Consider the following 15906-nt stretch of genomic DNA (forward strand, 5'->3'; position numbering starts at 1 on the left):
GTTGTGCTACAAGTGCTGTGAGGAATCTCCTGCACTGACACCTGTGGGGTCTAGTGAGCTAAGCTGACATGAAGATTGCCTGCCAAGCAGCATATGCAAATATCCAAGGAGCAATGTACTCTGAGAGAGGTCTGCAATTACTAAGGTGGCATTTCTGATGTGCATTTTGAAAGGGACTCAAAAACAGGCTGAAGGGAAATGCATGATCCAAGATCTGTATGGGATGTAGCTGGGCTGAGGACATGGAGCACAAGGATTAGAACTGGGTGCTCACACTGGGAGACAAGCAAGACTTACCAAGTGATCCCAGAATGACAAGAATTGTTAAAATCCAGACAAGTACTCTTGAAATGTACCTTATTATAACCATCAAAATCATGGACAACACTGCAAGAGAAGACAAATAAAATAAGCAGACTAATTACTTCAAGTAGAAATAGCCTTCCTAATTTTCCCACTGCACTAAGAAAACTGCCTTCCAACAGAATTTTTACAGATTTCTTCTTTGAGTCTTACAAACTCACTGAATAGACAGTTAAGAAAATTAGGCACTTTACAACTTCTGCTTTGATAATGTTGATTAAAACAATGAGAGCACAAATACATTTACACGATACATTAAATACAAGACATAATGTGTGCATACAGACAGAGATGTACTTAGACAATGAACAAACAAACAGCAAGACATGACAGTACTTTGGGTCTGGTAACATGAGCACACCTCCTGAGGACCAGAGCAGAGTCTGCACTCAAATACACATTTCAAACAAGTGCAGTTAATATGATATCTGTGTATTCCAAAACGTCATGCCAGTCATAAGTAAAAAAACTATACAGCTAAGGCTAAGTGAGTGGGGTGTACAAGTGCATACTCATAGTTTAACACATACATGTTTGTGTTCAGCAGTTACATGCAAGCCACTGGAACCTGGCTTTTTGAATCACAGTCTAACCCACTGTTTTAAAATAAATAATTTCTGTTTAACTATGAAATTAGGAAAACTATTTTTTAAATTAACTGTATGTAAATTCTGCACTAACTTCTAACTGAACAGTAGCACTGCAAATCAGCCACTAGCTTTCAGATTCCAGTTTTCTACCATTATTGCCAAATACTGAAGCTATCAAGATGTAAAAATAAACAGCTTTCCAGTTACAGCTAAAAACATACACAGTGGTCTTTCGTGTGTGTGTAGGGGGAGGTTAATGGTATGTAGTATCCTCTTCTTTTTCCTTTCTTTTTCCCTTCCTCCCCCTGTTTTTTTTTTAACCACAAAAGCAAACTGAAAACAAAGGATCCCTATATCTGATACAGCTTTGCAATGTTTCTTTCTAAATGATATACTGTGCATATGCATAGCTAATATCTTGATCCTCCCACTTCAGGATTTCAGATTTTATACACTGTATGAGTAAAATAGACTCACTAGGAAAGCAATTTATGTGGGTGGGCAACATTCCACTCTAAACAAGATGACTTTGTTAAGACAGCTCTTCAGTCTAGCACAAAGTGTCACTCTATAAATTAGAGGCATCTCGCAGCTATAGAAACAATTCAGGACCTCTGTACTGCTGGGAATTTCCAGCTCTTTAGACAAGGTTGAGATTTTCAAAGACCTGAAGTTTTTAATTTGGGAGGAAGGGGAAGAAGGAGGTAACATACAGTACAACAAATGGGCATCTAATTTTCCTGTTTTCACTCTGAAAGTTCTCATATCTTTGCGCAAATACGTTAAATGAAACAAATGAAATCCCCTACATCCAACATTGTGCATTTCTCACCCTGTCCTTTTTATTTGGAAAGGGTTTATTTGGACTGGAGTTGGTAGAAGATGACTACTACAAATGGGAAAAGTGAATACTATAATAAAACTTTGGAAAAAGGGGATGCTCTCTTAACTGTTAAAACTAATGTTGGCTAATTAACAGCCACACATCCACTATCTTGTAATCAGTGGAAGAGAAATAAAAAAAGAGGAATGCATATATATAATACTTCTGAATAAGTTACCCAGCTCTCAAATACAATTTTAAAAAAGCATTCTGAAGAATTTGCTAAGGGATTGTCACTATTATACATGTTTTTTGCTCATACTGTGGTTAGAGTGTGTTAACAATCTCCTAATGCAGTACACTAAGAAACAGCTAGTAATGAGAAAAACAATTACCTAGTGATAACAAGCAAAGTCCCATTATAATCTCTTTGCTGGTCATAACTCCACTAATCAGCCTGTGTAAGACACTACTGTCACTGACAAAGGTGATCAGGGCCTCTGCAAACTTGGCATAGCAGGAAATGTTCACAGGAGCACAGCGATGGAAGAATGGAATAGGTGCACTGGTGACACAAGAAAAAAAATCAGAAAAAAAAATTACTCCTACTTAATATAAATGCCACATCAACACACAAATGAAAGGTGAATAGATGCAATCATTCTACCCTTACAACATCATAATCAGAAACCATGTGTTGAATGCACAAGTGCTGCTGAAATGAGGATGATCATAATGGAAAGTGATGCAGTTCTTACACATAACCCTGTGAGGCTGGAGTGTACATTCCAATAGGAAATTATTACCCTCCCATCCTTAAATGACAAGGCTCAGAAAGTATATGTTCCTATTTCCACTTAAATGTCTTTCTTTCAAGTGGTGAACGAGCAGCTGAAACAATGCCTTTCACTCATGTTAGAATGGAATACTGGCCCATATTTGCAGCAAAGGAAATTGCAGAATAACAATACACTTCTTGAGAGTATGCATTTTGTGCTAAAGGACATCAGCATTCACAATTGCTGCCAAGCAAAACCAATGTATTTATTCCTAGTCTTTCCCCATACTAAGCTTGTTCTTGTATTGAATTTTACAATCACAGTGTTTCTATTCATTGACTTTGTTAAAATTACGCAAAACATGCCAGGATGTCTCTACTGCTTTGAATGGTTTTGGAAGCACCCTCACAAAAAACTATTGAGACTATGCACTAAACTTTGCACAATGCTCAGAAGAACCTGCTTTCAAGTCCATCAGAGAAAGATACAAGAGAGCAAAAACTTTCCTTTAAAAGTGGCTAATTTTGTTTTCTAAATGTCTCCCATTTAGTAGCTGTCTGTCTTGCTCATAAAATATGTCAGATCTCAAAGTGATCATTTGATCAATTCCCTGTTACATTTCAGACATTAATTACATGTTCCTTCCTGTAATTGGATCCACTGAAAAAATGTCTTTTGTATTGTTTCACCCTGCCCAATCTTCCTTATGTGAAAGATTTCAGTGGACTGTAGCAGCAATGAACATAATTTTCTGCAGTTTCCCCATTTCAGCAATGACCTAGAAATCAACAATTTTCTGTCCTCAATAACTATTTTTTAAGGCCATGTCTTTCCAAAATTCTAACCATCATTTTAAACACATAGTGAATAAACCAGCTGCCTTAGGCACGTCTTTCCTATCCATTGTTTTTTTGGGGAAAAAGGATGACATGCTGAAAACCATTAATGTGTAATTATACTGTAAAGAAATTGGGAGAAATTATGATCACCTGCCATATCTAGGTAATTAGTAGATCCTAGGTTTTCATTTGAAGTCACTGATGATTGCAAATTTTATGGCTCTAGGCTTACTGTGCTGAGTAGGTAAATGCATTTGGAGATGCTCATATTGATGGTCTACTTTCAGATAATAATGAATACAGCAGTTAAGCACAGCAAAGTAATTGTGCATTAGTCACAGTTGTTAAAAAACAAATTAAACCCATAGTGATGGCTGCCCTACTTAAAAGGCAGTCCATGCATCCTCTTAGCCTCTTACAACATAGCCTATTTTGAAACACTGCTGCTCATTATATGCAATATTACCGAAAAAGACTGAAATTTGAGAGGTTTATTTAATTATTAAGTACTACAACTTCGCAGAAAGCCTAGAGCATTTATAAGTTGTCACTACCAGTAACAAAGCCCAAATTTTGAGGCAGGAGTAAGCAAAAGAATGTCATTCCTTCATCCAAATACAAAAATATCCACTTTGAAAAGCGAACTAATGGGATTAAAGCCCTCTTCCAAAATACATCCCAACAGAGGGAAAACATGCTTTTTGCATCAGAGTTTATATTACTCATCTAATATCCCTTAACCTAAAGCAATTTCACTATCTATTTTAAGTTACCTATTTTCATGTACAGTAATTAATTGCTAAGTTTGTTTTAATTAATTTAAAAAAATAGGTTAGTGATTCCAACAAGCTTTCTTGAGTAAATGGGACTCCTGAGACTCCACTTTTGAGATCTGCTTCTGCTTCAGTGGTACTGACTGAATGAGTATGTGAGGTAAAGTGTCTTAATAAAAAACACAATAATAGATCTATTCGCCATGACCTGTGCTATTTTATATGACCTCTTGATTATATCTTGGCATATTATCTACTGAAAAGGAATTACAAATTTCTAAGAATAGCAACATGATGCTTAATCATAAACAAGAACGAGTAAAGTTCAAGCCAGCAGATGGTCTCAGAAGCTGTATTTTTAAAGCAATATTCAAATAAAGTTAGAAGATCCATCTGATTACTCAAGTATTAGATTTCAAAGAGTTTTTCCTTTCACTACTACCCATGGGCAAATACAGTAATCTGTGTGAGGGGAGGCGGTGTCTGATTGGAATGCCACACCTAGCTGCTCTTTGTAACCTCTACAGGGCAGTCCCTCAGCACAGCTGGTTTAAATGCCACAGGGACTGGACAGGTTTTCCTCCAAATCCTCTAAACAGTCAAGTCATGTCTACTGAGGCTGGGTGTGGAAGACACACATATCACTGACTGCACCGCTAGACTGTACTGCTCTGTCAAAGTTGGACGTAATACCTTGAAGATGGATGGTAAGAGTCCATTAACAGCATCAACTGAAGGCTGTGAAGAAGCCTGGTCATCAAAGAGAAAACATCAAGGGACAGTCTTCACACCATATGCTATCTCCATCCCATGGAATTAATGGGAATCAGAGGGTTCACAACCCTTGACAGATTGCGCTGGTTTCAACTGGGGTAAAGATAATTTTCCTCACAGTGGCTGGTATGGGGCTGAGTTCTGGATTTGCGCTGAACACAGTGTTGATAATACAGAGATGTTTTTGTTATTGCTGAGCAGGGCTTGCACAGAGCCAGGGCCTTTTCTGCTTTTTGCACTGCTGTGATGGTGGGGAAGTTGGGGGTGCATGGGAGGTTGGGAAGAGACACAGGACAGGTGACCCCAAGAGACTAAAGGGATATTCCAGACCACATGGCATCATACTTGGGATATAAAATGGGGGGAAGAAGAGGAAGGAGGGTACATTTGGAGTGATAGTGTTTGTCTTCCCAAATAACTGTTGCATGTGATGAGGCCCAGCTCTCCTGCAGATGGCTGAACACCTGCCTACCCATGCGAAGTGATGAATTAATTCCTTGTTTTGCTTTGCTTGTGTGTGCAGTTTTTCCTTCCCCTGTTAAACTATCTTTATATCAACCCACAAGCTTTCTACCTTTTACCCTTCCAATTGTCTCCCCAGTCCTGCTAGTGGGGAAGTGAGTGAGTGGCTGTGTGGGGCTGAGTTGCTGGATGGGTTTAAATGATGACACAGATCAAATCTGACTGTTAGGTAAGTTCTTCCTGAATGCCTCAGTCTACAAGAAGTTGGGTTTTCATTTGGTTGTCTCAAGAGGATTCCATTCCACCTTCAAATTACATTTACTCAAATAATTTAACTATAAAAACCCAAAAACCAGTGCCTAAGGCTTTTTTTGCCTTAGGGTATTAAGTTCAAACTTTCAATCTCAAAAATACTCAAACATATTGTACATTTTAGTAATACCGTATCAAAAAGGGGAAATACTCCCCCTACACAATAGCTTTTTTAAAATAAGTCTTGAGGTAGTTTTTATGAGGAATTTACATAGCATCATTAGAGCTCTAACACATTGTTCTATTCTTCTGCTTTCTAACTAAGCTATATTCATTGAGACTGAATGACGTCGGAGCACACAATGAGAAGTCAATATAATTCTGGCAAAAATTAAGACTAACAAGCCTTTTCAGTACACAAACTGGCAGTGAAGTTTTCATTCGTTTTTGTATTACTGCTGTAACAGCTGACTAGCTGCATGGAATATTAATCTATATAGGGAAAAGCAAAAAAAAGTTAATATTCCAGCTGCCGCTAATTGTCACTCTAATACAAAAAAAAAATATTCAGTGGAGAGGTTACCATGTAAACAAGAAAGACTTAAAATCAGAGTTTGTAGAACTGACACAAATATCACATTTACTAAAAACATGACAGAAAACTATGCATAAAAAAAGACTCTGCAGTTATCACCCACTACTGAGTGTATTTGAGAAGATAAATTTTGAGGAAACACAACATGGCTCTTCTTGAGTTAGTGCAATTACTGACAGAAGGCTGTGCACAACAGCTAACAGATCACTTCTTTTCTCAGCAATGCTCATCTCCAAAGGTCCAGTCAGTATAGCTAGAAGAATTTATGAAGCTATGAACTTTGCAATCCTACTGCACAAACAGCAGTCCAATATAATACTTAAAGCAATAAACCTAAAAATGATCTGTTAATAAAATACAGCCCTCTTTTTTGTACTTTACTATCCTTATATTAGTTGTTTGGGACGGAAAGAGTAAAAAATGAAGCCATTCGCATCTATCTGACTGACTGAGGTAAGGTATAAGAAGCAAATGCTGCAGAGAGCTGTGCATCCCTACATAATTTTTCCTCCCAAAGATTAAAAGTGTTCCACTATTGTCTCAGATCTGCATTGCTGACTGGCAGCTGGTTACAGATAGGGTGAAAGGCAGTAAAACAGCTGATACTTGAAACAGTGTCAGTCACATAAGATAGAAGAGAATTTGAAGATATCAGCTCAATAGTCTCAGTAACCTATACATAGAAAATTTGGGGTTTTCTTTGAGAGTTATTTTCACTACCTTTTAAAAAAGAGTATTTTATAAATATATACAATAATGTACTGAAACATCTACCTGGTAAGAGTGAACATGTGCTGGTATTTTCTAAAGAACTGTCATGAACAAAACAAATCTCTGCTCCCTCCACCCCAAATCAGACAACTTATTAATATTACCTCTCTGGAACAGGATATTTAGGACATAACTTGGCAGCCCTTGGGTCTGTAGTATATTCTGCTGGCTGTAGTTCATAGCTACACAGAGTGGATCCTGTTGAAAAGGAAAAAAAAAATTGGTGTGGAAAACAAATAAAAATCAAACATTCATATTCCTTGCAAACATCATTAAAACTGATACAGCTGCTAATTCTGCACCTCCTCATGTTATTACCACGAAGCTTTGCTACAGTTCCTCCTGTAAGGTAGTGGTGAATCCAACACAGTCGTCAGTAGAGTACAACGACACTCTCCATCTAGCTTTGGGTTTTCCAAAGTTTGGGTATTTGAGTGGAAAAGACTAATTCACAATACAGTATAAAAGAGAAGGACACAAAATACTATGAAGTCCCTCTCCCTGGCTATTCCACCATGTTTTTCTTGATCATTTTTAAGGCATGAACATTGCGTAACACAACATGCACGATAGAAAGAAAATATTCTTGGGTTTGCAGCGGTTTTTTACGTGTGCATATTCAAAATACAACTGGTCTACAGATTTCAGTGAGAGAAACAATGAACCTGAACTGATAAAGTTAGAAAGTTGGCTGAAAAATAACAGAAGCTCTGCATTACGTATCCAAAGCTTCTAAAAAGCTGAACTCTCTCCATTAAACAAATTGGTACAGCACAATAAAGATCAAGTTGCCTATAACAAAATTCAAACATAAATTAAGTTTTCCTTTGTACCTGACACTTGCCTAATGGAAGTGCCTTACCTAGGAGAGGTTTCTTTCAATTTATCTATAATGAAGACACTGAACATCTGACCCAATGCTTCTAGGAAATCAGCAACTTCCAAATCAGACTGGAGCCCTGGTATGTCAGAAATTGCAGAGGTAAGGAAGCCTCCAATGATACAAGCTGCCTATCCAAAAATTAATTTCCTTCCAAGCTTGTTTCCTAGATTGCTTACTTCCAAATGCAAGGGCTTTTAATACATAACTTTCAGTGTCCTTTTTCCCTATGCAATACACTAAGCATTTATCTTAATAAGGACTTATCTTAATCTTGATCATCCATATAAACAATTCTTTCCATTATTAAAGTCTCCTCTTCAGGAATACTTTGTAGAAGAGAGTTCTGCAAACTGGATCTGGATAATACATATACACTATTACCCAAAATAAACCAAGACTTTTGACAAACAGCTTTATCTTGGCGTGCATTACACAAAACAGAACTATTATTTGTAGAATTTGTAGAGCATTATTTGCAGAAATTTTATTTATCATTGCTTTATTTCTACCTCTATGAAGAGACCTCTTCTATTTACAGACAGAAAGAGCAGAGAGCCTACTTAGCTGCCTCAGCTGCTCTCTATCTAATGCAGTCTCTGGAACACTATTTAAGTACAACTTCTACAAAGAGGTTTTTTGGAAGCCAGTTCTAACCACCAAATGCACTATTGAAGAAAATTAGATTTCCTACAAAGAAAAGTTACCAGGTGAAACATCTGAAATGCATTTTCAATTATACTGTTAATATGAATCATTATGCCTCTGCTTGCCTATGTGGAAAACATGGCATAAGATAAACAGACATCAGACAAAACAACATTCCTTAGATCTTAGTTGTAAATGTAGTATCTAAAATATTTTGTCCTTCTTGGACAAAAGGCTCTATACTGCTGCAAAAATTTTTAGTTTTTTCTTGTACATATGAAAACTTCCAGATCATGTGCACTTAATAACAACTCCATCTGATAGAGGGGCTGGCAGTAGAGAGTGTTACAGGTTTATCTTAAAAGCCAAAGGAAAAAGAAGATTGCAGATATTTACATTTATTTTGCTTTGAATATAGACTAAAAGATAAGTTATAAAGATGGATGACAGCCAGCTCAACATGACCCACTTGTACCCAGGTGGCCAAGAAGGCCAATGGCCTGTTTCAGAAATAGTGTGGCTTGCAGGACCAGGGCAGGGATTGTCTCCCTGTACCTGGCACTGGTGAGGCCACCCCTCAAATCCTGTGTCCAGTTCTGGATCCCTCACTGCAAGAAAGACATTGAGGTCCTCGAGAGTGCCCCGAGAAGGGCAACGGAACTGGTGAACGGTCTGGAGCACAAGTCTTATGAGGAGCAACTGAAGGAGCTGGCGGTGTTTAGCCTGGAGAAAAGGAGTATCAGGGGTGATCTTATCACTCTCTACAACTGCCTGAAAGTAGGCTGTAGTGAGGTGGAGGTACAGTGTTAACTGTTCTCCCAGGTAACAAGAGACAGGGCAAGAAAAAATGGCATCAAGCTGTGCCAGGGAAAGTTTAGACTGGGTATTAAGAGTAATTTTTTCACCAAAAGGGTCATCAAGCATTGGAACAGGCTGCCCAGGGAAGCAATTGAGCCACCATCCCTGGAGGTACTTAAAAAGACATGCAGATGTGGAGCGTATGTAAATGGTTTACTGATGGACTTGATGAACTTAAGGGTGCTTTCCAGCCTAAATAATTCCCTGGTTATGATTCTATGGTGAGAACAAGGAGTTCTGTGAGAAGAAGTGGGATGTGTGTTATGTGGACAAGTGTATACAGATTCATGACACACAATGTTTGGGGTCAGCTTGGCCATTCTGCCAAGTGACCACTGTGAACTACAGTTTAAGTATCTTATGCAAAGGCCCCCACATCTAAACAAGCCAGAGGGACAGGACTGATACGTGGATGCCCATGCTCCATTTTGACTGCTAGCAGTTCAGGCAGGAGAGAAAAAGGGTAGGATTTGCTATGGAGAGGAAAGGAAACTCTTTGTACAAATGTGTATCTGAAGACCTGTTTGGATCACAAATATAAACGAAGCAAAATCAAATACCAGACCCTGATCTGAATACAGGTCACAAGCCATTCAAGTAAGACCTGCAGGGTAACCCAGTACACTTCTGGCTGTAGAGGAAACTTGAGACACCTTGACAGGTCCCTCTGGAAGCCAACAGTATGTTCCCTCCTGTCATGCCTGACAACTCAGGCTGCCACTACCATCTCTTGCCTGGGAACTGCTTTTGGGCTACTCTGGATCTTTGCCCTCCAGCTGCCTACCTCACACGGCATGCTTCTTTAGAGTTACAGCCAAGCACAGAAATATTTTCCTGGAGTTTGTCAAACAAAGGGTATTAACCACCCTGTATTTAAAGAAACTACCAGTCCCAAAGCCAAAATAATGCCCATAAGATTATTAGTCCTTTTGTCCCATATAACTAGGCAGAAACTCTAATTATTCCCATAAATACTTATTTATATTTTGAACCTTCCAACTTCTCTAATACTGTGTAGGAGAGTTTTAGAACTCAAACGCGTGCTTGAATAACGTCACTTTACATTAAATTTAAAACTGATTTCTTAACAAAAGAGTCCGTGTGCATCATTAAGTAGAAGTTTTCATTTTCTAAGGTGAGAGAGAGAAGAATGAACTTCACTGTCAAACCTTCCACTCCCTATTAGTTACTCTACGTTAGTAGAGACTGTCTAGCACAGCCTATCTTTTTGTTGCTCTTCAAGTTTGTAAGGCCTGAAAAAGTTTAAGGAAACATTTGAGTCATCTACCTTGCTGAGATAATTAGTTTACCAAAGTCACTACTTTTATTCCTAAATTATTATCACTCATAAATGTTTCAAAACCAGTATGTGCAGAACACAGAAAACAAACTAAAAGATCATTGAAATAATACATCTTTTGCTTCCTACAGGAATGCACATATTTCTTCTGGAGAAGCCCTTAGGCAAATGACATCAAACTGTCCTACAAGGATTGCATTTCAGATCCCAACATGTTTCAACCTTAAAGAAAAATACTTCTAAACTATGCAGAGCATCTGTTTTAGGGCTACTGGTGAGCACATAGTAGTGTGCCCGACCTGTGTGTGCACACTTTGGTCCCACGATTCTGTATTTGGTGGTTTTACACACAAAGTGGTGTCATGGAGACATACCATGGCTTCTGTTCCATGGTGTCTTTTCAATGAATAGAACTGCTCCAGCCATTAGAATGTATTGGAGCCATAACTGGAGCAAAGTATCTCAAGAGACAAACTTCCAACCTAGCTGTAGGAACTTCTTTTCTAAATCTCCCTTCTCTTTTGTCTAGGCTTGGATTAGTAAGGAGCTAAACAGCCATTATCTCTGGCATTCACAGAAAATAGCTATATTTAGCCCAAATTTATATATAAAGATGCTGTAGAAAGCCATAACTTTGACTTCAAAGATTCTTTCTAAATGAGAAGGCAAATTATTGCAAGTCTTGTGTGCTCAGAAGACACAGTGCACAAAAGGCATAATGCCGTGCTTTCCACAACAGTACAGTAAACAGGAAGGTCCAAACTAACCAAAGGTGGTTAGATAAAAATACTTTTAGAGACCAGAGCTCCAGTACAGCTTTCCTTCCTGTATTTGCTGTACTGTAAACCAACAAACAAACCCCTGCTAAAGCAGCATTACTATCAAGAGTTTACAGCTTGAGAAATGGTAGGATTTCCTAAGTCATCCAGTAAGAGGAGCAGTCCACAGAGGACACCAATGACATTTATATTCCCTGACTTATAGTAGTGGAAAGCATACCAGGGGTTTTGGACTCCATTCTGAGAGCTCAGCAGGGTCTACCCATCTATCAACACTTACTAACAGCAGCTAAAACAAGGACTTTCAGATATAGAAACATGGACTCATATTCAGAGTCAAGGATTTAAGCAGAAAAATACAGAACTATGCAGAGACAACATGGATAGCTTCAGTATCAGGAGCAGCACAATCACCTTAGAAGTTTAGGAGTATGTTTTGTTTAAGCTACAAAGAGCTCCAAGCAGCTCCACATACCCCTTCTCACACACACATGGCAAAGCACAGCCTGAGAGACTACAAACCACAGTTTTGATGAAGTAATTTATATGAACCTCCATTCTGAGTCTGACATGGTGTGTGTATTGTGCACAAATGTGGCATGACATACGTGATGTGTTTAATGCTTTCTTAGCATGCATGACACCACAGCCATCATCACAACCAGCTTCATGAGAGGAAGACTTTCTTCTAGGACAGGGTAAACCACCTAGCTGATCAAGGGAAGCCAGTTGATGTAATATTTTTCAAACTTCTGGAGAAAATGTCCAGCCCACAGCTGGATAAAGACATCCTGTGGTGGGTGAGCAGCTGGCTCAGGGGTCAGGCACAAAGGGTTACAGTGAATGGGTGACATCAGACTAGTGGCCTGCCACTGGTGGGATTCCATGGGCCTCCAGCTGAGCCCCTTTGCTGTTCAACATCTTCACAAACAACTTGGACACAAGACTGAGGGTCACAGTAAGTTTGATGATACAAAATTGGGAGGAGCCATTCACTCTCTCAAAGGCAGAGGCCCTGCAGAGAGGCCTCAACAAATGAGAGGGCTGGGTAATCACCACCTGTATAAAGTTTAAGAAAGACAAGTGCTGGATTCTGCACCTGGGACAGGGCAACCCTGGATGCATGGACAGACCGGGGAATAAGACCCTGGAGAACAGTGCTGTGGAAAGGGACCTGGGGGTCCTGGTCAAGGGCAAATTGAATATCAGCCAGCAGTGCCCTGGCAGCCAGGAGGGCCAACCTTGTCCTGGGGTGCATGAGGCACAGCATCACCAGCTGGGCAAGGGTGGGGATTGTCCCACTCTGCTCTGCACTGGGGCAGTGTAGATACAAAAATGCTGCTAGCAAGGATTTTCTTGCTATTTTCTAAGTCCGTGAGAGACTTTTCTCTCTCACGCAGAAGAGGTAGCAGGGAATGTAAACAACCAAGCCACCTGCAACCTTGAGAAGTCTTGTTTATGGTATAGTAGAAAAATATTTTGACAATGGATGTTTTAGTATTTTAGCCAATCACCCCCAAGGGGTGGCTGATCCTTTGTCCAATTAGACTATGAAGAAAAAAGTCTATAAAAGAGTTTGTAAAATAATTAAATAAGGCAATCTTGCTGCACAATTCCTGCCTGCTGGATCTTCTCTCGTCCTCCTCCCTACGGCTGCGGGACATGGTGATATACCCTAGGGCCCAGGCCTGCGGTAATAGGGCAGCCTCACCTTGAGTGCTGGGGGCAGTTTTGGGTGCCACAATATGAGAAAGATATTAAGCTCTTGAAGAGCATCCAAAGGAGGGCACCAAAGATGATGAAGGAACTTGAGGAGAAGCTGTGTGAGGAATGGCTGAGGTCACTTGGTTGATTCAGCCTGGACAAGACTGAGGGGAGCCTGCAACTTCCTTGTGAGGGGAAAAGGAGAGGCAGGCACTCTGAGTGAATGGCCTGAAGTTGTGTCAGGAGAGATTTAGGTTGCATATTATGAAAAGGTTCTTCACCTTTTCAGAGGTGATTGGGCACTGGAACAAGCTCCCCAGGGAAGTGGTTACAGCATAAGCCTAACAGAGTTCAAGAAGTGTTTGGACAATACACTCACGTACATGGTGTGATTCTTGGAGTATCGTGCACAGGGCCAGAAGGTGGACTTCATGGTGGGTCCCCCCAACTCAGTATATTCTATAGTGACTGATAACTGACTTCTAAAAGGCCATATGACAAAGCAGAGATTATAGTTCAAAAACTTAGTATCTTATTTCATTGTCTCCTTCACACATAACATCCTATTAGTTCATGAAGTTCTCTGACACAGGAATAAAACTCACAGACACAGAAATGTTCGGAAATGCTAGCAGCAATGAGACTGTTTAAATCACAACTCCTCATCTCTGGACTTTCAGCCCAGTCCTACTTCCTCTTGAGTTCTGTGTATTTTATGACTAAGTTCACAATTAAAACTTAGTTAACATTGTGAATACATGACTCACAGATGATTATGCTCCACCAACCCATGCAATAAAGGCTAGAGTATGTTATTGACACTGACAGAGCTGCAGTTCACTGGTGTTCAGGAAGGACAAGGCTCCCAGACTGTCACAAGGATAAAATTCTTAACACTTTCCTACATTTCTCACCCCAGAACCTGGCTGAAATCTATCTGTCAAACTCAATCAGCTCTAAAGTGTTAATCTGAACCACACTACCCATTCAAAGCTTCATGCAATGAGACAACTTGGTACACTTCCAATAATTGGGTATTGCCTTAGCATATTATGGACTAGCAACACAGCGTAGAAAAGTGAGAGCTTAAAACAGCGTCTCATGTATCTGGCTGCTGCAAATTCAAGAGCCAAAACCCACAGAACTGGCAGGATGCCAAACACTACTTCCACAAAAGGTGGTAGTTACAATCTTTGGCTGAGTTCTATCAGTAAAGAGAACAATGTTGCATGACCTCAGAAAAAGCACGCCTACGGCAAGTAATAACATGAACCTCTCTTCATGAGCTCCTGTCAAATGGAAAAAGGTTCAGATTACCATTAAACAAACCACATTATGTTGACCAGACTTACTTTATTCTTTGACTGCTAGGTTTGACAATAGTAATTATAACCCATCTACAACTATAGGAAGTAATTCTATTCAGAACAGAAGCACTAAGCACAAAAGCTTAGGATTGTATAAATTTCCTATTTACCTATTTTAGAAAAACAAAACCTTTCCAAGAGCACACACATATGATGCTTCATTTAGGAATGAAGTAGCATTTAGTTATGCATAGATTAGCATCAGAGCTGGAAATGACTGAGAAAACAAGAACTCTACTTCTTAGCCATAGATTTTAATGTAGTCTAAAGTATCATATAAAGTGGAAGTACTAGAGGATTGCACAAACATAGCTAAACATTGCAGCTATGCCTTTTGCAAATGTGCAGGAATAGAGCCAGAAGACCAAAAAAGGACAGAGCTGAACCTTGACACCTAAATCTGATTTCTGGGCCCTAGCAAAATAGGGATGCCTTGAGATGAGCAAAAAGGCATAGGACAGACCACCTTGCTGTCAGGACTTCTCAGATTAATATGACAGAGCTATCCTCAATGAAAAAAGAAAGCTTCATACTCTAGATCTACCCACTGGTGCCTTCCAGAAGCACAGTGTGGGTTTTCAAGAAAGAACAGCAAGGTTTATACATATCTATACTTCCAGTTGTTGCAGAGAGACATGCCACCACTCCTTTAAAGCAATGAGCATCAAAGGGCAGGAGAAATTACAGTTGCTTTTATACGTAAATATAGGACTGAAATGAAAGTAAGGAGTCTCCAGTGCCTGCAAGAATATTCCAAGAAAGATACATCAAAAATCCCACTAGTTACATCTTCAAAAGTCTCTAGAATTGAAGACCAAAAACATGCTGTTACAACTAAGAGTATGTAAAAAAATTCCTAGATTCAGAATTTATATATATAATGTGTATTTTGAGTTGTAATTAAAAAAAAGACAATAGTCTTCACTTTCTCCCATTCTTATTAACAGTACAGTTGAACACAAATATTAATCTACCTATTCCTCCACTCGTATTTCTTCCAGTGCTAAATAAAACCAGCTACTCTGGAACCAAATTAAGAATCCATCTAGTCAAGTAGCAGATGTTTCTCCTACTGAATCTTTAGCTCTGCACCACTTAGAACTTAAGGATATTCTTCAGTGCTAACACAATATCCAAACAGTACTATTCTAAGAGTTTATTTTTTGTATTTAAAATATTCTCATGGCAGTAAGTTTTGTAAATTAACTATAACTTGTGTGCAGAAAAATCTCTTTGAAGCTTAGCGATTTCATTTTTGATCTCTAGTTTCACATTACTCAGGTTATGAGATAAAGGAATAATAATTTTTCAACCTTCTCTAAGATATTCCTGCTTTTAATGACCTTATT

General features: G+C 39.1%; 1 protein-coding gene across 5 annotated transcripts in view; it reads right to left on the reverse strand.

The window, feature by feature from the left end:
- Positions 1–15906, reverse strand: part of SLC44A1 (solute carrier family 44 member 1) — an 88441-nt gene that overhangs the window by 41866 nt on the left and 30669 nt on the right. For all 5 annotated transcript variants that reach the window (XR_006015263.1, XM_042023419.1, XM_042023418.1 and 2 more), the window contains exons 5-7: positions 7126–7219; positions 2172–2341; positions 298–387 (exon numbers count right to left, since the gene is read on the reverse strand). Coding sequence is in view for 4 of the 5 variants with exons in the window: in XM_042023419.1 (XP_041879353.1) it covers positions 298–387; positions 2172–2341; positions 7126–7219 (354 nt within the window). In the remaining variant the exon portion in view is untranslated. The remainder of the gene's footprint in view (positions 1–297; positions 388–2171; positions 2342–7125; positions 7220–15906) is intronic.

The sequence above is a fragment of the Corvus kubaryi genome, unplaced genomic scaffold (genome assembly GCF_017639235.1).
Source record: "Corvus kubaryi isolate FWS band 111438036 unplaced genomic scaffold, C.kubaryi_AGA036_p1.0 37249, whole genome shotgun sequence".
NCBI classification, from domain to species: domain Eukaryota; kingdom Metazoa; phylum Chordata; class Aves; order Passeriformes; family Corvidae; genus Corvus; species Corvus kubaryi.